This window comes from Felis catus, chromosome B1, assembly GCF_018350175.1.
Source record: "Felis catus isolate Fca126 chromosome B1, F.catus_Fca126_mat1.0, whole genome shotgun sequence".
Classification (NCBI taxonomy): domain Eukaryota; kingdom Metazoa; phylum Chordata; class Mammalia; order Carnivora; family Felidae; genus Felis; species Felis catus.
In genome coordinates, this window is record NC_058371.1 from 203,426,916 (window position 1) to 203,450,143 (window position 23,228).

The 23,228-nt window shown below is 60.4% G+C and overlaps 1 protein-coding gene and 1 long non-coding RNA gene across 6 annotated transcripts in view; one reads left to right on the top strand and one right to left on the bottom strand.

The window, feature by feature from the left end:
• SH3BP2 (SH3 domain binding protein 2) overlaps positions 1 to 22,910 on the bottom strand; it is a 35,537-nt gene extending 12,627 nt beyond the window's left edge. Inside the window, exons 1-4 of one of the 5 annotated variants that reach the window (XM_023253521.2) lie at positions 22,781 to 22,910; positions 22,450 to 22,564; positions 7,999 to 8,048; positions 7,606 to 7,760 (exon numbers count right to left, since the gene is read on the bottom strand). Coding sequence is in view for 1 of the 5 variants with exons in the window: in XM_003985541.6 (XP_003985590.1) it covers positions 5,292 to 5,374 (83 nt within the window). In the remaining 4 variants the exon portion in view is untranslated. Of the gene's footprint in view, positions 1 to 5,291; positions 6,013 to 6,946; positions 7,025 to 7,605; positions 7,761 to 7,998; positions 8,049 to 22,449; positions 22,565 to 22,780 lie in introns of those variants that run through there. The other 4 variants (XM_023253522.2, XM_023253520.2, XM_045056935.1 and 1 more) reach the window with 4 other exon arrangements.
• Positions 81 to 4,617, top strand: LOC109499309. The gene is made up of 2 exons (XR_002156614.3): positions 81 to 220; positions 4,462 to 4,617. It is a non-coding gene; the product is annotated as an uncharacterized LOC109499309 (long non-coding RNA).
• Positions 22,911 to 23,228: the final 318 nt, after the last annotated feature.

Here is a 23,228-nt window from a genome sequence, read left to right on the forward strand (position 1 = left end):
GCCCACCGCCGCCCGGCCTCAGTTTCCCCAACTGCCCACGCGGGACGGTGGCTCGGGGCGGGGGGGGGGGGGGGGGCGAAGCGGACGTCCACAGCGCGGCCCGGGCTCCGGAAGCGGGCGAGACAAAGCAGGCGCACACGGCCGGGCTCCCGGCTGGCTAGAGCCCTTGGGAGAGGGGCTTCTCCTCCCTGAGCCTCAGTCTGCGCCTCTGCAAATGGAGGTGAGGGCCGCCCTGCCTCCGAGGGTTGCGGGTGGGCTTGAAGCGGGTGTGGCCTGCAGGCACTGGGGCCCAGGGTGGGTCTGTGGGCCTTCCTGCCCCCCTCTTGGGCAAGTTGCTTAACCCATCTGCCGCCATGGGCCTCCAGCCCTGGATTCCCTGCAGGAGTCTCCCTGCAGGAGGTACAAGGTCCAGTCCTTGGCAGCTCCCGCCTGCTTGGGTAGATGGGGGCTCCCCTCCTAGGGGACCCCCAGGCTGGCCAAAGGCTGGGATGGCCTTGCTGGCCCCCCAAGCATTCTGCCTCCTCTGCCTCCCACCTGCACACAGCCTGTCCAAGCAATGGGCCAGCCGTGGCATAAGGGAGCTCTGACAGCCTGGGCGCTGCTCCCACCCACCTACACACTGGCACCATTTCCTGCTTTCCTGGCCTCCACTTCAGGCTGGCCCTCGATGCCCCTTCCCACTGCAGCAAGAGGCTCCATCCCATCTGTGTGCCCCTGTTCACAGCGCCCTTGCCAATCTCTCCCCTGGCAGCACACTCAGCCCTCAAGGCCACCACCTCCCTTCCTCCTCTCCACCACCTCTGGGCAGCCCCCACCACTTGTGTCAGTTCCTTCCCCTGCTTGCAGCACCTCCTCCCCCATCACCTTCACTCAGCACACTCTCCCCCACCACACAAGCCATTCCCATCACCACTTTGTTCCAGGACTCCAGGGCCTCCTCATGCCCCCTGGCCTTTCCAGATCCAGGCCCCATGGATCTTTCTCAGGGGCTCTCCTCATGCCCTCTACCTCCCGTGCACCTGTGCCACCCAGACCCTGTGGTTCCCGAATCCAAGACCCAAAACCACCAAGCACCACCTCCAGGCTGCAGTGCACACTGTTTGCACTGCCTCCAGTTGCAACTGAACTAACTCAGCCCTCAGGAATTGGTTCAAATGAACACCAGTCCTTCATTCACTTCTCCCAAAACAGAAGACAAAGGAACTCACTGTATCAGGCCAGCATTACTCTGACACCAAAGCCAAAGGCATCACAGGAAAACTACAGATCAACATCCCTTATGATTGTAGATGTAGAAAGCCTCACCAAGATACTAGCAAATGGCATTCAGCACCATGTAAAAAGGATTCTACACCACGCCAAGTGGGAATTATCATGGGAATGCAAGGGTAACACTTACAATTCAATGATTGTAATATATCATGCTAATCAAATAAAAGACAAAAAGCACATGGTCATCTCAACACACACAGAAAAAGCATTTGGCAAAAACTTGACAATTTTTCATGATACGAACAACACTCAACAAACCAGGAATAGGAGAAAACTTCCTCAATGTGGAAAGGGTGTTGAAAAATCCCCAGCCAACATCATACTCAGTGGTAAAAGACTGAAAGCTTTCCCCTAAGAGCAGGGGCAAGGCAAAGACATCTACTCTTGCCACTTCTATTCAACCTTGTACTGGAGGTACTAGCCAGTGCAATTACGCAAGAAAAAGCAATAAAAGGTATCCAGATTGGAAATGAAGAAGCAAAACTATTCACAAATTAGATGGTTATGTATACAGACAATTTCAAAGAACCCACAAAACAATTATTAGAATAAACGAGCTAGCAGAATATAAGATCAAAACACAAAACACAGCCATACTTCTATACATATACTAGCAATGAACAATCCAAAAATGAGAGTTAGTTCAAGTGTTCCCTCCCTCAGGTGGTCTTCCCTGACCTCTAGGGGTCCTGTGTCCCTCTGTGGGGTTAGAACACCCTTCCCTCCACCTAACACTGACCACTCTAGCTTGTCGCTGTTCCCCATCTTCACCAGCTCAGGCCCAGCACAGAGGGGACACCCAGGGAGCCCCAGAGGGGGCACAGAATGTTGGCCCTGTCACCGAGCCCCATGATGATTTAACTCCACTCGTTCATTCCATGGGCTCATCAGCGGGAAGCCTCAGTCCCTTCCTCTGCAGGGGCAGACACAGCAGTAGGGACCCCTCACTGTGCTGCTGGGGGTGCCCACTGAGCCGCCCTGGGTGGGAGCCGCCAGGGACAGTGCTGGAGGGCCAGGTTCAAACCCCACCAGGCCTGTCCTCCTCTGACCCCAGCGTGTGTCCTGGGGGAGGGGCAGCTACCGTGAACAAGTATGGAACCCACCACTCCTCCCAGTCCCACACGTGTGGGAAACTGGAGGGGAGGAGTTAGGGCAGTATACAGCCCCACTCCGGCTCAGCTCAGTGGCCAGGCAGGTACAGGCCCATGAGAGCCTCACTCTTGCCTGGCCGCAGTCTCTCTGTGGGCAGAATGAGGGCTCGTAGGTGGCCACTGACTAACCTTAGTGTGGAGGGTAGGTCGTGAGAGAATCAGGTTGTACTTTAGCTTCACCTCCCCTAGGAACGTCCTCACTGCAGGGACAGATGCTGACATCCTCAGCTTCTCTCCAGAGGATGCACTACCCAAGGGGAAACCCATCCTGAGGCCCCCAAATCCTCTGGCCCCACCTGGCCCCACCCTGTACCAGTGGGTGAAGTGGGCTGACACCTGACCAAGTGCCCAGTGCCAGGCCAGGCTGGAGCAGAAAAAAGGAAGGAAATGGTAGCTGAGGGTAAGGGTAATGATGGGCCATGGTGGCTGTGGTGACCACACAGATTTTGGGGACTTTCAGCCCAGTTCAAAGACTCCAACTCCACTGGTGCCCAGGAAAATTGAGGGGAACCCCCAAGAGACACCCAGACTCCTGGCCAACCTGGCCTCCCCGGCTACCTCCCTCAATGTCCACGGTGTCACCCAGCGCCCTGAGGGTTTAACTCCACTCATTCATTCCATGGGCTCATCAGCAGGAAGCCTCAGTCCCTTCCTCTGCAGGGGCAGACACAGCAGTAGGGACCCCTCACTGTGCTGCTGGGGGTGCCCGCTGAGCCGCCCTGGGTGGGAGCTGCCAGGGACAGTGCTGGAGGGCCAGGTTCAAATCCCACCAGGCCTGTCCTCCTCTGACCTCTGTTTCCTCTCACTTAAAGTGAGAAAGGCCAGTCGTCAGAGTCCCCCGACACCCTTCAGGGCATCTCTCCCTACAGAGGAGGGTACTGAGGCCACCCAGGGAGACTGCTATGCCGGGAGGGGCTTGGTTCCCTGCAGCTCAGAGGGGCTGACTGGGGCAGGATTCTGATGACACAGAGGTCGGCGTAAGGGTGGCCAGCATGGGGGTGGCCGCTGGACTCCATGAACCCTTTCAGACGGCGTGTGACCTTTGGAAGGCGGGCACCTCAGGCACACGCCCTGGTCTCCGCTCCTGAGCTCACTTGACCTTCTCTTACAGTAGAGATTAGTCCAGGCGACCGAGGAGCAGGGACAGGGGCAGAGCTGGTGGATGAAAACCGCTCGGTCCCCCAGAGACAGTCCTTGAGGAGTCCCACAAAGTGCAGGCTCTGTGGCTCCCCCCTACCACGGGGCTGTGAGCCCTACAGGTGTGTGGTGATGATTTGCACAGGCCCACGTGTGAGTGCCACAGATAGTGTGCTCGGGCAGGCTGTGCTTGTGAGCTGCACAGTGCACACACAGGTTAGAGCATGCACATCAGTGTGTGTGCATGCGTGTGCATGGGTGTAAGCCTCTGTGTGAGAGCCAAGCAGGGGCCCTGGAGGCTGAGCTCCTGCGGTCTCCTCTCTGACATTTGCAGACGTTGCCCTGACTGTGATGAGGGAGCTGGTGCCTCGTGCGACCACAGTGTCAGGGGTTCCTGTCAGTGGTGACCACACCGGCCCTTTGTGGGCGCTGCAGGGAAAGGGGAGGCTGGGACCTCCGGCCCCAGTGAAAAGGGGACCTAAATGCATTCATTCACACACTCACACCCACACAAACACACGTACACACACAGACACACACACAGACATATATGCTTTCTCATGTATGCCCACTGACACAAATATATTCACACGTACACGCTCATACGCCCACACTCACTCACACACTCACTCAGACACACACACCCATTCGTAGACACGCACTCATTGTCACACACGCTCAAGCTCACTATGTATTCATACACACTTTTATGGACTCACACTGACACACACACTCATTCACTCACTCGTAAATATACACACACGCACAGCCTCCAGGGGCTCCCGAGACCCTTTGTGGGTGGCCCCCGTGCCCCAGGCTGGCAGCCTGGGCGAAGTTTAGAATGTTCTACTTGACAGCTCCTTAAGTCCCACGGGCTCAATGCTTTATTCCTGTTTTACAGACTAGAACCCTGAGGCTGGGAGAAGCACCCTGGGCATTCACCATTAGCCAGGCTCTGTGCTTCTCAAGGATCACCCCACATCATCATCCCGACACCCCCTGACGTGTGAACTGGCGTCATCCCCACACCACTGATGAAGACACCGAGGGTCTGAGAGGCTGAGTCACCTGCCCAAAGTTACACATCCAGTAAACGGTGGGGGCCTCTCCAGGCACAGCCACGCCCCCAGGCAGGCACCCTGCAGGCGCTAGGTGGCAGTGGGGTCACGCCCAGGCCATCTGTTTTCCCCTTTCCCTTTTCTGTTCCCCTCCCCCTTTCTCTTCCCAGAATCTTCCTCCACAAGAGAATCAAAACCAAACATCTCCTGGGGGGGGGGGGGGGGGGGATGGCGGCAAGCAACCATGCCAGAGGGAAGGGGCATGACCTGGGCTTTAGGCGGAGAGCCCCCCAGCCCCTCAGCTCCATGCCAGGCTCCCAAGCATGGTCCACGCGTACACACACACACACACACACACACACACTCTCACATCCATTCACACATGCTCACTCAATGTGTGCGCACACAGGACCTGGCAGCATACGCGGTGGGAAGGCGCCCCCCAACCTGGGCCCCCACCTCCCTGCCAGCTGCGGGCTGAGTGGCACATGGTGGGGCACGGGTGTCCTAGCAGCAGGCTCCCTCTTGGGGCTCCCACTGTGCCCCATCCAGTTCCGCAGGGCTCTCCTCACAGCCTATCGGCTCTGGGGTCCAGGGCTCAGCCTGGACAGTTCCACAGGCCCGGGGTTCACACCACCTGCTAAGCCCCCGGTCCCGGGGCAGCCGCACTGACCTGAGAGCACTGACCCAGCACATGGTTCTCCTCCTGTCTGTCGATGGGCTGGGGGCAGGTGTCCTGAGGCCCAGGGAGGCCATGTGGCTCAGGGGCCACAGGGAGGACCTACAGCCCACGTCCCCCAGGCGGGGAAGGCCTGATGCCCCGGCATTGTCCTGGGTGCTGCCCAGGCAGCTGCGTCCACAGCTCCCTCCTGCTGACAGCCGCCGGCTGCATCTGGGGCCTGTGGCCGCCAGGCTTCCTCCCCTCCGGAGACTTCCTGTTGCCGGGTCCCTGGGCAGCCCCAGCTAGCCAGCACTTCCTGCTTTCTACCCTCCCAGGTCCTGAGGCCGAAGTGAGACCCAGGGCTGCACCCATCAGCGCTGTTAGGCCTGCTGGATTTTAGCCAGCACTGCCCCCATGCCCTACTGCAGCCGCACAGCTCTCCAGGCCCCGGGGCAAGACCAGCTTTGTCCCCTGGGAGGAAGCTCCCTGCTGATGCCCCACACACACTTCCTGTGGCCACCTCTGCATATTTGGCTTCTCTCCAGGAAATGACCAAAGCCCCTTCCCAGCCATGGGCTGTCACACTGTGTCTCCTTGGCCCCAGAAGCCCCTTCCCCTCACGAAGCTGATGCTTACACCCAACACTGGGAACTCACTACCTCCACCTCTCTGACCTTTGACACCAAGGGACCAAGGGACCAAGGGACCAAGGGACCAGGTTCCCAGCCTTGGCCCAGACATTTGCCTGCCACCCTCCCTCCCTCCTCTACCACAGGCCTCCCCGTCTCCCCCACCCAGGCATGGCCTCTGTGACAGAGCTGGGCTCACTGCCTCTGGCAATCATCACTCTCAACACCAGGCTTGACGACTATCAGAGCATGCTCTTGCCACTGTCCGTTCCTGCCCCAGGTCCCACTCAGAATGCGTCCCCTCCCCAGCCTACGCTGCCCGACAAGGGTTGGGTGCCTCTCCTGCCCAGATCCACAGCCGAAAAGTTGGGGAGCAGGGATTCAAGCCCAGGCTGTTCGGTGCTGAGCCCCCACATCCCCTGGCTCTCTTCTCCTGAGCTTGGGTCTCAAGGTCATACCTCTCCCACAGAGGACAGGCCCAACCAAAGGAAGGAGCACTCTGGGACCACCCCCCCCCCCACAGCAGGATTTGAGGGTCAGAGAGGCCACAGACCACAGGGTCCCCAGGAGTTGCTGATGGTCTTGTCCACCAAGTTTCCTGGGGCACCTAGCCATCTCACATACTTGTAGTCAGGGCACTGGAGGGCAGCAACCAGGCCGGGGGACCTCCATCTCCCACAGCGTCCACCGCCCCAGACATCTGCCAAGGCCCTCGTGCTACCTGGGGGCCTATCTGGGGTCACAGACCACCTGCTGTCTCTTAGAGGATGGGGGGCTTGACCTTTGTGTCTGAGCTCTCCTCAGGATAGGCATGGCTGCCCTGGCCTCCCCACGCCTAGGCCAGCCTCGATGCCCTTTGGTGGCCAAGGGCAGACTGTGCTTTTGGCAGAAAGTTGGCCATGACAGACAGACACCAACAGACAGACAGGTAGCAAGGGGGAGGATTAGAGGGGGGTTTCTGCCCCTTCTTCCTCTTTGCGGTCTGCCCAGGGTGGACAGAGGGCCCCAGAGCAAGCTAAAGCTGGACACTCAGCCTACCTTTGTCCTGTGCCAGCTCTGTGGCCTCAACTTACTTAGTACCTCTGAACCTTAGTTTCTTCATCTGTGAAATGGGTGCTGAGGGTTGAGATAAAATAGCAGGTGAGGAGCTCCTGGGCCATGATCCGGCCAGGACAAGCCAATGGGCAGTTCTGGGCCAGGGTGGGGGTCTCGGCCTCAAGGGCCATGCTACGGGGTCAACAGAAGGCGGCAGGCCCAGCAGGCACTAGACTGGGGAGGCCTCCAGGGGAGGGGGATGGATCTGACAGAGGGAGGCAGAGTTTGCTGGGAGGGGCCGGGGTGAGGAAGTCAAAGACAGGACAGGGGTTCAGGGCAACATCACAGGGTGGGGAGGAATCCAGGGGCAACAGGGTGACCGAGGCCCAGCGAGGCTGGGGTACAGGCGTGGGGGTGAGAAGCTGCCAAGACGAGGACCGGGAGCCAGCCAACACTCCCCAGGATGCACCACCCCTCACGGACAGACAGGTGGATGGATGAAGAGGCCTGAGGTCAAGGCAGCAGCCAGAGCCTCCCCCCCCCCTTGCGCCCTGGAGGGTCCCCAAGCGCCTAAACAACAGCAGAGGTAGGAGGGGGCAAAGGGCCATGAGGGGACTAGGATCCCCATCAGGGGTCAGACCCATGCTGGCCCCTTCTCCAACCTTTGTCTCCCTCTGGGAGGTGGAGGTCAGGAGTCCTGGGCTGCTATGTGACCTCTGCAGGCCGCTCTTCTCTGGACCTCAGCTTCTTCATGTGCCCTCCTACCTCCTGAGGCATCACTTTATCCTTGCAGTGAAGAACACTGCCATTTATATTCCTGAAAACAGAGGACCCTCCAATAATGGCAGCTCCATGACCTTTTACGGTGTGCTGGAGATAGCCATGGAAATGATCCCACGCCAGGATCCCAGCAGCAAAAGGCGTGAGGCTGGAGCATGGCTGTGGTCTCTAGCCCACCCTCCCCCAGCTGCGGCTCCTCCCCCTGCCCCAAGGGCAGGTGCCTCAAAGTGCCAGGCTTGGGGACCACCCCACCCCACCAAACGTAGGGCACTTACCAGGGTGGGTGGGAGCCAGCCAGCAGGGCCAGCAGGGGCCAAGGGTCAGCCTGAAAAGAAAGCAAGACAGAGAGATTTCACTCTGAGTTCCTGGGGTCTTCAGCCTCCTCAGGAGCAAGGCAAACACCTAGCACAGCGTGACCTCTGCAGCTGGGCATGGAGTTTTCCTCACCCGTGTGCTCACAGCCCACGAAGCTGGTCCTATTGTAACCTGCGCTGACCGTGAGAACACTGCCACTCAGAGATGCTGGCACCGGCCAGGCTGATGGCCAGAGAACGGAGGGGTGAGGAATGGAACCATGTCCCTGGGAACGCCAGCCCCGGGTCTCCCTCAGGCACCCCAGGCCCCTGTGCCCAACCCGGTGCCCATCTGCCACCTCCAGGGGCAGCTCAGGCACTGAAGGTGCTGAGAAGGGCCTGTTGGGCTCTGGGGAGGGCCTGGGCCCAGGGAGGGGTGGCTGGCACCCACGATGGGGAAAAACATCAAGTTCTCAAAGTAAGATGTTTTGTATCAGCCCCTCCCGCAGGGCCTCGGTCCACCTAGAGCCAGCTCTAGGACCCGTAGACACAACTTCCCTCCTTTCTCTGAGCCTCACTCTTCTCTGCATACTTGAGGCTAGAGGCTGCCTTCCAGAGCAGGGCTGCAAGGGTGGTACTGGGCAGAGGGAGCGGGTGATGTAGAGGACAGGGCCCACCCAGAGTCACCCAGTGTAAGAGATATATGTCTCAGTCCTAGTCCCCAGATACTACAAATGTGACCTTATTTGGAAAAGGGACCTTTGCACATGTAGTTAGGGATCTCATCCTGGACTGGCCAGATGGGCCCTAAATCCAATGACAAGGATTGGATTACAAGAGAAAGAAGAGACAGAGCCACAGATTGGAGTGGCGTGGCCCCAAACCAGAGAAGCCAAGGATTTCTGCAACCACCAGCTGGAAAAGGCAAGGAAGAAAGGATCCTTCTCTAGAGCCTCCGGAGGGAGCATGGCCATGCTGACCCCTGGATTTTGGATTTCTGCCTTCCAGGACTCAGAGTGAATGTCTATTGTTTTAAGCCCCCAGGGGGTGGTGCTGGGTTAGGACAGCCTTAGGAAACTATCACACACAGGGACTCTCCAAAGTCCTTTCCCTGGGCCAACTTCACTTGAAGCCCGAGCATACCCTGCAGGGAGAGACGGGTTCTGTGGGCAGCCCCCGCCATGGGCATCCAGCTGGACGGAGCTAACCTGAGCTGGCCTCCTTGGCTGTGCACACCTCCTGCGGGCCTGGCCCACCACCTCCTACCCTCCCAAGGGTGCCACACCCAGCTCACACCCATCACACTTGCTGAGCCCTCCTCCTGCCTCTGGTTCACACCCCTGGCCAGCCCCTCCGTAGCACATTTCCACCATGAAGCAGGGGTCAGCCTGATTCCCTGGCCAGGTATATGGGGTCTGGCTCCTGCTTCCAGCCCTGGGCCCTTAACTCTGGGCCTGCCACATAGGCCCATCAATCATGCCCCATTCCCTGCCAATCTCTTCTACCTGCAAACTAAATCCTCTCCAAAATGTTCCCTTATCCTTGGAAAACAGAACCATCTAGAACCTCACACCCTTCTCTGAAATCTCCGTCAGTGGCATAGCCTGATACACCAGAGTATCACACGGATATACCCCAGCACTCCCCACTGGCCTGGGTCCCACTGAATGCCCAGAGCCAGGCTGGTGCCTGACCCATGCAGGGCCCAGATGGATAGATGGGACAGATGGCTTCAGAGTCACGTCCACACACACGGCCATGCCCCTCACGTGGCTGTAACTAGCCCTTGCCTAGGCCATCCCTCAGAGCCAGAGTGTACTTAGAGTTAATGTGACCCTGAACAAGAACTGATGTCCGGTGTGGCCACCACCAAGGCCCATCCATGGCCCAGGATCCCTCCTCGGTGAGATGAGGGGTGGCCGGCAATGAGCGGATATTCAAGACTGCTAACTGCAAAACAGAGATGAACTGGACGCATTGGAGCCTGCCAGTGTCCCCAGAAAGACAGCGGTGTGCTGGGGTCCGGAAGGCCCCCAGGGTCTCAGGGCTGCCCAGGATAGAGGCAGGAAGCGTCCAGTCACTCCTGCGTCCAAGCGCAGAGGAAATTAAGGGAAGTGCAGAAAGAGACCCACATGCATGGCTGCCCGCCCTGGGGCCTGGGCTTCTGGGTCAGGATGGGGGTGGGGGTGGGGCTTCTACTCTGAGACACTTGGCCCTCAAGCTCTGTCCCCAAAGAAGACTCATGAGGCCCTCACATCCCTGGACGCTGCCCCAGTCACACAGCACCCCGGAGCTTTCCTCTCCCTGGCCTGGCGTCTCTGCCTCCAGCAAACATTCCCAAGCTGGGCAGAGTGCAGAGCAGAGCTAGGGGCCCTCACAGAGTCGGGGGTGCCCCTGGGCTCATACCCAGGGCAGAGCTCCCTCCAGCAGAGCCCCGGAGAGGGAGGCTCCCCAGGAGGGAGCTGGAGCCTGGCCAGGAAGGAGCAGCATGCAGGCAGGAGGGAGGATGGTGGGAGCCCCGGGCCAAGGTCCCTGTGTGAGGGGCAAGGTCCACTGTGGGCTGTGGTGAGGGGCAGGCTAGGTCTGGGGGGAACCACGCTGGCATCGTCACTGGCGTGAACCACTCTCCTGCCTCAAACCACAAGCCAGCAGAGGTGCTCAGGATTCACGCTTCGGTTCATCACAACTTAAACAAGTCTGTGCCTTTTAACTGATTAAGAAAAAATGTCCCAGAGCACTGATGCGTGCCCTGAGTTCCTGGCCCGTGCCCGCGGAGGCAGCCTGCCTCTCGTCAGCCTTGCCCCAAAGTGCTAGACCCAAGAGAGATGCTCAGGGCTTCCTGCCCCTGTGGTTCCCCATGAAGGGGCTGCTCCAGCCTCAGGACCTGGGTGGGCAAGAATAGCACAGTGGTTACTACACAGGCGTCCTTGGGGACAGGCCTGGCTCAATCCCCTCTTCTAAACTTGCGGCCCACTCTGAGCCTCAGCTTCCTCATGTGAAGGATGGGGTTGACAGTTCTGGTGCAGGATGTCCCCAGGACCATCTGGCACGGCTGGTGGGCGGGGATACTCCAGGGGCACTTGGTCACTGGGGTTCTGTTGCGAACACTGTCAGCGCAGTCATGTTGGAAAGGGGGAGTGTGCTCTCAAACCATCCTGCTCGAAGCCGGGCTACACCTTCCCTTCCGGCCCCTCGGGGTCTGGACCCTTGAGCACCCCAGGATCCCCGGCCACTGATGGCCCCATTCTGAGCCACATTCCCATAGCGCTGGGAATTGCACCCAGAGGTGACCCACCGCACCCACAGGCCTCCAACCACACGCAGGACCCCTCTCCCAGCTCCCGGGAGAGTCTGCCCCTCCCTTCATACCCCGCACCTGAGCATTTCAGTCTGTCTGGGGACCACCTGTCCCTCCCTCAGCATCGGCTCCAGAGGACGGTCACTCCTCATGTCCACCCCCCCACAGTGTGTCCAGCACGAAGCAGGCACTGAGTACTTTCTAGAGCACGAGCTACTGCATCCCTGGCTAGCTGGGTGCCCCTTACTCCCCATGGCGTCCAGCCCAGGACGCTCATTTCTTGCCTCAAGTACCCCCACTTCTCCACCCCTGGGGGCCTCTGGCTACATGACATATGCCCAGTATAGGGGCTTTGGTGCCCACCAAGCAGGGCTTGAACCCCTCCCCAGAATGACTTCTCCCAGCCTGTGTCCTCGTCCACAAAGCAAGGCTGGCAACCGTCACCGACAGAGCAGATGTGGGGCCAGACCAGGCACCCTCACACCCCAAGCACCTGGTGGGCCAGGCCCTAGGCCGACAAGACTGCCCGACACTGCTGCTGACCTTCCAGGGGTCCAGGGAATGTGGTTGGGCAGGAGATCTGCTTTTTGGGCAGGATACCCAGAAACAGAGACACCATCTCCTCTCAGGTCAGAGATAAGCTGATCCCTGGCCAGATGAGGGATCCACAGAGACCAAGACTTCCACAAATCCAGTCTGCTCCCCCTCTGTCCTTCCCAGGCCATGCCACATCGGCTCCCTCAGCACATACTCACTGAGCACCCATCCTACTGGGCAGCAGAAGGCTCCAGAAGGCAGTTCTGGTGCTCGGTGCGAGCCTGCCTCCCCAACAGGGGGCCTGGTTCCTGCCACCAGCCCTAGGCCGGCCTCCTCAGGAACAGAGGCTACCACCAACCAGACCCTCCTGGGGACCCCTGTGTCGCACGCACATCCCACGGGGGCAAACTCCCCACTTGCTGAGGCCAAGGCCAGGGGGTCACGAAGGCTAGGGTGCTTTCCTTCCTGTAGTCCCCTTTCGCTGTGGATGGCCAAGCCACCAGGCCAGGGCAGGGGCCTGGAATGTCCACCAATGTGTCAGCTCCGTGGCCTATGCGGTCCCCAGCTGCTCAAGGGTATACACTGCTGCTCTTCCGATGAGGAAAGGGAGGCTAAGAAGGCCGCAGCACAGCCATCCAGCCGGCACTGCCCATGGGGCCTGGAGCCCAGAGCCACCTCACCCACACCACACAGTCCGGCATTTCCTGCTGAGACTGGCTCCCAGAGGCGCCAAGGGAGAGGAGGAGCCCCGCAATGGCTCCCTCCCACCTGGGCAGAAAACACGCCAGCCCAGAGGGCAACGGGAGGGGGGCCGCAGGCTCTGGGCAGGAGGCTGCAGCACAGGGGGCGGGACAGACGGCGCGGCGTGCTGGTGCGTGCCAGCCTGTCCTTGTGGGGGCTCAGGGTTTGCTTGTTTTACACTCACGTCCAAAGCCCAGGGACAGCCCAGTCGGGAGACATTCAGCCTGAGCCTGGCCCACTGCTGCCAGTGCTGCAGGGGGAGGACAGTGCTCACCCCAGAACGAGGACTGGCAAGAAGCAGAAGCCGAAGCCTCGGAGTCTCCGTTGGTAACTCAGGCCGTTCCGAGAGCTGGCAGGCTCAGCGGGGTGAGAACCGAGGAGGCCCGGCGCGCAGTGCTAGGGCTGTGTGGGTGGAGAGGTCCACACTTCAGCAGAGAGTCAAATGAAGTGAAGGAGCAGGCCATCAGATATCCCAGAAACAGTATCTCCGTCAGAAACGGGGGGGCCCCTACAGAGCCAGAGCTGAACCCCACTGGGTAGCTAATAAAACTGAGAGCAGGAAGTGTTGTCCACCACTGGGCCAGGGAGGGCTGGGGTGCTGGTCTGTCCTGCACAGAGCATTAGCGCAACCCCCAAGTTCTCCTGGTACTGGGGCAGAGGGAGGCAGTCAGGGCACTGCCACCTGCCGGCAAACACCACACCCTTCACCCCAGGATCCAAGCTGGCCCCACCCAGAGCGGGGCTCCCGATCTGCTGGGGAGGCAGCCACTTCTGACTCATGTCCTTGTGACCACCATTCTACCCAGACACGGTGACACATCAGCCAGCATCCTTGGAGCCATCTTCCACACGAAGTAGCCAAGCACGGAAACCACATGGGGGGATGTCCCGAATGGGAAGCAACTTGTGCAAAGGGCCTGGGGTTGGGGTAGGAGGGAGCACGCACCTCAGACCAGAGGGACAAAAGCAGTTTCATTTCAGAGCTGTTTGTCAGGGCCACATGCCCAGCTGAGTGTGGATGAGATCCCAGGCCTGGTCCCAGGGTGAGGTCCCAGGCCAGGACCCCATTCAGGCTTAGGCTCCGGGCCCAGTTTCACTGATTTGCAGTGGGGTCCTGGTGCAAATGGGCTTATTGCTAATGGTACCCTGAGGACCAAAGAAGACCGACCGTTCACTGGAACTCTGAGACAGCCACTTGTCCCAACACTGGGTCTCAGGGCCTCTGAGGGTAGAGGGCACCCACTCAGCCCAGATCTCAGTACCAGGGCAAGGTGTAAGACGGGAACACAGCAGGGGGATGCCAAGGCCATGAAACTCATGCTAGGGAGGGATGTGGGTAGAGGAGGCAGCCAGAGAGATCCAGCCCCACTGCTCCTCGAGGGAGCGGAAGTCAGAGACCAAAGGTCAGCCATCATGGGCACACTGTAAGGACACCTGCTGTCCACCTGTGCCAGGCCAAGGCAGCTGTGTGAGCCCTCCACATTGGCAGCCACTTGACAAGGCATCTTGGGCTAGGCCACCAGGGACACAGCCTTGACCCCTGCAGCAGTCAGTGGCCTTGGTCACTCCGCCATCTGTCCCACCACCCCTCTCCTTAGTATCTTTCCTGCCACGGTGGCCTCCCTTAGACCACAGGAAACCGTGGTGTCCCTCAGCACTCTACAACACTTCACTGGCTCAGGGCTGCTAGGTCAGGGCAGGGTCATGAGGTGTGGCCCCCAATCTGGATCCTCCAGGGACTCCTTACTCACCAGGAACCCCAGGTCACCATTTGTCCAATGGGGTTCTGGCCTCCTGCTGACCCTGCCCCCGGCCAGAACGCAGAGCAGGGAGTCTACACGACAAAATCTCTCTCTCATTCTGCTCATTTCAGCCTTTTACAGTGAGGTCTTTCTTCTGTCTTAACCCACCTACTGTTATACTTTCATCCCCAACAGAACATTTTTAAGCTGTTTTCAAACCATTTTTTTCTTTGATGCTGTTGATTACTTTTTACTTTCTGAGGTTTTTTGTTGCCTTTTTTTTTTTTTTTTTTTTCATTTTATTGCATTGTCTTTTGTTTTTGGTCACATTGTATCCATCGGTAAATTTTAGGTTGGCCTCGGGAGGTCTCACACCGGCCTGGTCTTGCCCTCTCATCGGTGACCTTGTGAGGTCACTCACAGGCCAGCAAAGGGGAACACCCAGGCGACAGGCTAGCCCGCCTGTCGGGGCTACAGTGGGCAGGGCCTGGGGAAGCATGCTGTGGCCACTCCCAGGCCTCGGTCTCTGGCTGGACAGAGACAGGGAGACAGAGACAGGTCCAGAGGGAGGGAGCCAGAGAGAGGACACAGGAAGAGGCCGGACAGAGGGGCAGAAGAGGGAAGGGGGAGCAGGTCAGCCCCCCATTAGAGGAACTGAGAGCAGTGTGTTCCTCCTTCGCCTGGGAACCCAGGCTTGGGCACTGGACAGGATGACTCAGCCACTGGCTCCTCCCGCGCCCTCAGCACAGACCCCCCACAGGGGGACCAGACTGCTCCCAGGCGCCCTCATACTGCCCCATTGTTCGGAGGCCCAATGAAGAAAAGGGTCTGGCAGGGGGCCCAGGTTGGCGGGAAAAGAGCCCAGTCCCCAGTCTCCCCTGCGAGCAGTCTGGGCCCTCCATCAGGGGGTCTACGTCCAGCCACCGTGCTATCCTGCACACTGTCCCCTTTCCAAGGCCAGGTGTCCTGTGAGATCCCGTACCCCAGGCCCACCCTCCTGTCCCCCCACCCCACCCTCTCCTGGCTCTGAGCTGCAGCAGAGAGGTGGTTCTCAAGGTTCTCAAAGGTGATCACACTCAGGCTCAAGTTCAAGGTCCTTACCCAGCCGGTGCTCAACCACAGTGCACACCTCACACCCCTTTCCTGACCTCCTCATATCATCCCCACCTGACAAACTCCTGCCTGGCCTTCGGCCCCAGTTCAGAACACCCCAAGACACCCCTGATGCCCCACAATCAGGCTGGGGCATGGCTCCCTGAGGGTTCTCAGAGCGTGACGCAGGGCAGGAAGAGGGGCTTACCCCATCGCTGCCCAGGGATCCCAGGCCGGGCCCTTCCTGAGGCACAGACAGCTCTGGTCGGCACGCCCAGCCACCACAGCCCAGACCTGTGTGAGCCCCACGGCCAGAGATCTCCCGTCTGCCCACCCCCACCCCACACCCTAGCCCTGAGCCAGAGCCCTAGAGAACTCCCTCAGATCCCCACATGCAACAGAGACAGGGAGTCTAACTGAGGCGCCAGAGGCAAGGAGGCTTCTGCTGGCCAGCAGAGCCCAGAGCCAAGCTCTTGGGTGCCGGCCCCTAAGGCCTCCTCCTGGCTGGGGCAGCCTGCTGGGTGGGAGGGGGAGGGGGTACGGCTCGGTGGGTGCTCTAGGAACACCCTCCCCATCCCCAGGGAGACAGCTGTGGGGTCACATCACTGTGGGTCAGAAAAGCCAGCAAATAACGTTGGGGGGGGGGGGCGGTGCAGAGTCAGTAACACCAGGGCCCAGCGCTACCCCGTCTGACCAGGACTGCCTCCCCCACAGGCCCAACAGCTGCTCGGTTGCGGTCACTGACTCCACCCTGGTCAGCTGACCCCCTCTCCCCACCACACACCTAGCTCTCCTACATGTCTAAGCCCCCTTCCAACCCCCCCACTCCCACCCAAGCTGCTTCACAGCCATTGCCGCAGGGGGGCTGTGCATGGAGCATCTCCAGACCCGAGTGAACTTTGAAAATAGAAACCAACCCCTGCTCGAGACCCTCCCTTGCCCTCGGGCCTGACTTCTGCACCCCTTCTGCCTTCTCCAGGCCTCTCCTTCAGAGTCTCTATGCCAACACACCGCAGGGCCCCTAGCCTGGCCCCTTTTTTCCCCTTCCTGCTCCCACCCCAAGGAGGCCCCATCATGGATGCCCCCCACGGCACCTCCTGTGCCGTTCTTGGGTGCTGCCCACTAGCAGGGCCAGGACCACCCCCAGGCCAGGCACCCAGGAGGGCTCCGTGCAGGTTTTTGAGGGGGTGCATGACTCAACATGGAGGCCGCTGGCTTGGGCTTGGAGTGGGCAGTCTCCTCCTGCTTCCCAAGACCTTGGCCCCGGAACAGCTGCCCCCCACCCCCGCCCCCGTGCCTGGCTGTTGGGAAGCTTCAGCTTGGGGCAGGGCCTCCTAGATCCCCTCAGGAGTAGGATCTCTTTCTCAACCTTCTTCCTTCCTCAGCAACTTCCTGCCTCCGCAGTGAACATGGCCACCACCAACCACAGCACTTTACCCTCCCATCACAGTCCCAGGAAAATGGGAAGACTGGTTTCAGAGAGCCCCTGCTCCAGGTGGCAGACCTTCCGAGGCCAGGTGCCCAGGACCCCAAAACAGGTCAGAGCCTCGGAGACGGGCTCCATTCCTCACTCCATTGTGGACCACTGGTGCTGACCCAGGTGGGACAGAACCCAGACCTGCTCCCAGCCTGGGGCGCTCCCTACACCCCAGCACCAGACCAGAGACAGAGCCCTGACCTAAGGGCAGGCATCGCCCTCCGCTGGCAGCTGTAGCCCATGGTCTGGAACCAAACTGGGCTGGGAGGGAAATGATTCCAGAGTCTCCTGCTCCCATGCCCCCCCTCCCCCAAGTAGCTTGCTGTGGCAAGGAGCCAGCGCCGGGAGTCTGGGGGTCCCGGCCCTGTCACACACCAGGCAGCAGTGTCGGGGTAAGGTCCCCGGAGGAGCATATCCTTCCTGAGCCAGATTGGAGAGACAGGAGGACTGCCTGAGGAAGGGGGTACAATGCAGACAAGATCCTGAGACAGGGTAGGGTGCGGGGAGGCAGACACTGGAGCCTGAGGGGCTACCGCCAAGCACCATCAGCTCTGACCTGAGCTGGGTGGGTCGGCAGGGAGGCCTTGGTGGCCTGACACCAACTGCAGGGGCTCTGAGGCCCTCTGCTGCGTCCAGCTCACAGCACCCTGCCTCCTGCTTAGCACCTCCTGCATTCCTAGACGTTCTAGGCCTGACAGGCCACCTCCCATCCTAGGCTGAGGGCTAGGAGACACAGCCACTGCACCCTCTGCCTGCCCAGCTGACCACTGATCTGCCTGTCAGGGCCGGGCCCCCAGTGCTGTGTCCGCCTGGCTATCAGGGGACCCAGGGAGCCAACACAAACAGCTTCTCCCTTTCCGGCCCCAAATAGGAGGAAAGGAAGTAGCTGGATTAGGGAGGGACGTTCAGGAGACGAGGCAGGCGCTGAGTGCCCTGGTGCACCTCCCTCCAGCTCTGACACAAGGCTGTGGTCCTCACACCTGTCCACTTGGGGCTTCTGGGGCCTTCCTCATCGCTCTCCTGCTGGTTGCACACCAACTCCACCTCGGGGACTGGCTCCCTGGGACCCAAAGACTGGGTTTCCAGAGTGGCCTGCAGTTCAGGGGAGCTCAGGCTGACCCCAATCTTGGCCCTAACACACGTCTTCAGGAAAGGAAACAGCCACAGAGAAAGGAACTGCTTCCATTTAGGGTGGGACCCCCAGGATACCCCACCTCAGTCTCCCCACCTGAACCCTGCTGGGGCCACTGAGAGCATCTGGAGCCCAGAGCTGGGGCAGAGCAGTCAGCCGGGGTGGGGGGTGGGGAATGGTGACAGAAACCTTTGAGCGAGGCCGAAGCACAACAAACAACCCATGGTTATCTGATTGGCAACTCCACCAAGCTGGCCAGCAGAGGGTTCCAGGATGACGGCACGGATTCATCTCAGACGCTGAGCGGACAGTTAAATGTAGGCAGGTAGTAACAAGCCAACTTCAAAGAGGGCCCGGCCCTGCCCCGCCCCCGCCCTGGTGCCACCTGCCCGCCGGCACTTGAGGCCGTGCCTTCTGAACTTTCTGGGATGCTCCACAGCAGGACTTCCCTGTGGGGGGGGCCCACATGCACCTCACCCCCCCCCCGGACCAGGCCTACGTGGGCACCCTGTCCTTTATGAGTTCCCAGTAAACACAGTGACCAGGCAATGAACTGGGAGGCTCAGAGGAGGCACCCGGTTACTGGCCAGAAAGGGTCCCCTAAGCATCAAGCAGGACAGACACTTAGGCCTTTCATTAAACTACTTCTGAGGGACAGAGAGGCAGGGTGGGCCAAGGCCAAGCTGCCTCGTGTGGCATCTGCCAGCGGGTCTTGCCCTCCACCTGCAGGCCTGTCTACTCCTGGGGCCCATGCTGACCAGGCCATGGTACACAGAGCACCCAGCATATGCAGAGGAGCAGAGGGCTGGGGGCAGCAGCTTTCTGAAGGGGTCCACCTCTGCTCCAGAGGCAAGGGCTGAAGCCAGGTGGCAAGGGCCCAGGCCCCCAGCCAGAGCCCCGAGTGGACTGTGGGGACAAGCCAAGGCCCCACCCTGGCATTCCAAGCCCCGAGGTCTACCTCTGACTTTTTCCCCGCCTTGCTGGGGGCAACCAGCACTGAGGGCTAGGAGCTTGACTGGCTCCTAGTGTAGCTCAGGACATGGGTGGGGCCTCAAGGCCAGCCAGGGTATGCAGACACGTGGCCCTCCAACTGCAGAACAGGGCTGCTAGATTACAACATCACCTCGGGCCAGGCTGGAGGAAACCCTCAAAATGGAGCTGCACAGTTTGTGCAAGGTCAAGGGCAGGAATGTCTTGGCCCGGGGTCTGGGGGTGCGGCCTTGATGGAGCCCCTCATGGGGCTCGAGATGCCCATGAGGGCTCCTAGGCAGCATCTCATTCACTTTTCCCAAGGACATCAGGCATTCGAACTGGTTTTACCCTATTTCACACGGAAAGGACCGAAGTCCAGGGAGTCACTCAGACCTGAAGTGGACGCAGCCTGCCGGGCAGGCTCAGTCCCCCCCCCGCCCCTCCGTGGGGGAGCACAGCCATCACCACCACTTCAGACTTGGGGCGGGGACCTCGCTCCCTCTGCAGGCTCCAGCAGGCAGGCACCCACACCCCACTCAGTGGCCTGGAACAGGCATGCTTGGCAGCAGGCCATCCCCACCCTGGGCTCAGCAAGCGCACAATAAACATCTGATTCACGAGGAAACAGGGCACTTCTCGGAATCAGAACGTGGCTGCAAGGGCTAGGGGTGTGGATACCACACGGATGCCCCACCAGCTCCACAGGCCCTGTTGACCTCCCCAGGACACTGCCTCCAGCAACCAAGCACACCAACCCCATCCCAGGAGACCATCTGGCTAAGACTACTAGAACCTGGCATGGCCAGCCCACGTGGGCCAGGGGTGAAGGAAACAGCAGCCCTGCCATCAGGATCCAGCACGGCCTACAATCTGGGGCAGGGGTGAGCAGAGGCTGACCGTTCAGGTGGCCTCAGAGCTGGAAGTCACCTCAAGCACAGCGAAGCCCCTCCCCACTGAGAGCCCAGCAGGGCTGGCATTCGTTTCACTTGTACTGCTCCTGGCTTTCACGTGCAGCTCAGGAGCTTGGTCCCCAAGGCCAAATCCCTCAGTGTGAGCCAGACCCAGGGGCTTCTGTCACCTGAGGGTCAGGAAGTATCAGAGTGTCTCTAAGGAGCCTCAGGTCTCCTGGCCTGAGACTAAGAGGCACCATCCTGTCCACTCTCCCCTGCGCAGGCCTGCAGAGGTGGTGAGAAAGGTGGTCTGGCAGAAACGCTGGGCCTGCCTGCCTGAGGCTATGATGAGCCCAGAATGTGCTCCCCCCCCCCCCCCCCGCCACCTCTGGCTGGGACTTACGTGGTCCACACATGGGGCCAGCCAGCCCCGGCCCGTGAATGCCCAGTCAGGGCCACTGGAGAGATCCAGAGGCCTTCTGGAGAGAGACCACCTACCCTGGGGGGCATTCTGAGAGCCCCCTGCCCTTTTACCTGTTGTCCCATCCATGCCCTCACCATACCCGGCACACACCAGGCCACTCTGGTCAAACTGGTCTGCCACCCTTCCCACTTCCAGCCTTTGGCTCAGTCTGTCCCTGCCTCCAAGGCCATCCACCATGGCTCAGAGAACAGCCCCCCTCTTTTTTGACTGCAACCCCTGCCTGCACAGGCCACCTGTAGCCCACCAGCCAGGTTGCCCAGGCTGGCCGCACTGCCCAGGGGTACCTAAGGACCACATATGCATGTGCCTGGAACTTACTGAGGCCACCTACTACCTTGCCAGTCACTGACCTTGGGTATCTCACCACAGAGCTTTAAGGACAGAAGCCGGGAGGACCCAGGTGGCTCCCCAACCCTGGCCACTCCTCACAGATTCAGGCCTTTGCCACGAGACACAAGCAGAGCCTGCCCTTTGTCCCCAGGCCTTTCCATGTCTGGTCCTACCCCTACTCCCAAGCAGAGGTGGCCCAGCTGTCCCTGCTGTTCAGTTTGGAGGCTCACAGTCACTGAACACCAACCATGAGCCACCACCAGCCCCTCAGACATACAGAACCACCCACTAGGTAGGGGTTCACTACCACAGTTTACAGATGAGGAAACCAAGACTCAGCAATGTGAGATCTCCCGGACGAGATCATACAGCTGATAAATCGACATGGCCAAACTCAAACCCAGGACCCAGCCCCTTGTGACCAAGCTGGGCCACCTTGTCTGTCTGTGTTCCCTCAGGCTTCCCATCTGCAGGGCTGCCTGTGGGTGGGGGGTGGGGAGGGGGAAGAAGAGGACGGCAGGGGCTCACTCAGCACCTCATTTCCCTCTGTCCATGTGAATAATAGGAAGGGACAAAACACATTTGCATCCCCCCCCCATCTGCCTTCTCTCTCTCCTAGGCCAGCCTCCTTGGGGGGCTCTTTCCCGACTCTGTGGGCCTGAGGGACTCCCTGAAAGGGCCAGGGCCCCATCAGTACCCTCTTCCCAGACAGCTGACAGGGACTGGCCTGGACCATCTACCTGTCTGCCCTTCTGCCTGCTCCCTCTGCCCAGGTGTGCTCCAGTATGGGACACAGAGCCAAGTAACAGGGGTGGGGAGGTCGGGAAGGGGAGGTTGACAGTCTTTACCCATCAGAGCCACCACCCTGGCCCCCTGTTCCACCAGGAGTGGAGCCCTAACTCCCAGGAGCGCCCTGTGGGGCCCTCCTGGGTAAAGGACACAGTGGCAGGAGGTTCCAGCAGGTGATGGGGCCCAGCCCCCTCCTCTGCTTTTGCAGAGCCAGGCATGGACAGGATTGGGGGCTGACCCCTGGGGGTCACACTGAGTCAGTGCTGAGCTGGACAAGAACCTGGGACCCTATTCCCACTCCAGGATTCACCATGTCCTCTTGGTCCCCCAACTCCTGAGAAAAAAGTCTGCACATGTCATCATGACCATCATAGCTGTCACTGCAAGCAGCATTTTCTGAGCCCCTTTGTGCTGGGGACTGGCTGACGCCTCATAAGCAAGATCACACGTCTGTCACGCACACGGACACCCCAGCAGTCCCACACAGAGCTCTCATCCCAGGCCAGAGCCACTTCTGAGGGGAGGCTTACTTGGTCTGGCCACCAGCCCAAGGCACAGACATGACCAGCACTGGCAGATGAACAAATGAAGGCACAGAAAGGGGATGTGAGGCGCTCGTAGTCACCAAGGGTGACAGAGAGCACCGGCCCCAGGCTGACACAGGGCAGCAGCAGAGCTCAGTCCCTGCCAACACTCTCAGAGGAAGCCCAGGTCGGCACCACCTCACCAGGGGCAGCCAAGGCCTGGAGCAGCAGGAAAGTGTTTGGCGGCTGGAAGAGACCGGCCTTCAGGAGGCTGTCCCCAACCCCCAACTCTCCCATCCTCTCTGCCACCCTCTCTGGCACTCACTGTTTCCCCAAATAAGACTCGCAGACTCCCCAGAGCCACGGATCTATCAGTCACTCACACTTCAATGTGAATCAGCTCCAATAAGCAGCTTTCCTCTCACCTTTTGGATTACCGGGAGGAGGTGGGAGCAAATTCGGCTCTGAGCCTTTGGAGGCTCGGTCCGGACGGTCGCCTGGGGGCGGAGGGGCGCTGTGGGGCCCTCGAGCCCCAAGGGCCTAGGGAAGCGGGGGGGGGGGGGAAGCGGGAGGGGGGAGAACAAAGAGAGGTACGCGGGCCCGACGCGACGCAACCGCCCTCCACCCCTGGACCTCCGGGGTACACCGTGCAAGCCCCCGAACCCGCGCGCTTTCTCGGGCAGAAGCGCCGAGGACCCTGGCCCAGGGAAACCGGGCCGGGCCGGGGGACTCGATCGCGCCCCGCCTGTGCCTTACCGGTGAGACTCTGCACCCGGCCCGCGGGTCCTGCGTGCCGGCGGCGGCTCCCGCCCGCGGGACCCGCGGCCAGGCACTGGGGCCCGCCCGGGTCCGCCCCGCAGGGCCCCGCCCCTCCCCGCGAGCCTGGCCCCGCCTTCCCAGGCTCTGGGTCCCGCCCCTATCTGCCGCGCGGCGGCTGGGGGCGGGGCTGGGTCGTTTCCCCGCCCCGCCCCCGCCCCGGGGAGGAGAAGGTGGGCGTCCGCTGCGGGCTTAGACACGGCGTCCGTGCATAGCGCACACAAGGTGCCCAGTAAATGCAAATATGAACGAATGAGCAGCGTTTCTGTTCTTTCTGCGAGGCCGCCCTTGACACTGTGGCCCCCCTGGAGGTGGCGCTGCCCCCCCTCTCAACCCTGCAATCCTGATCCTGCTGGAGGAGGTGGTATATGTCCCTGATCCGACCCCT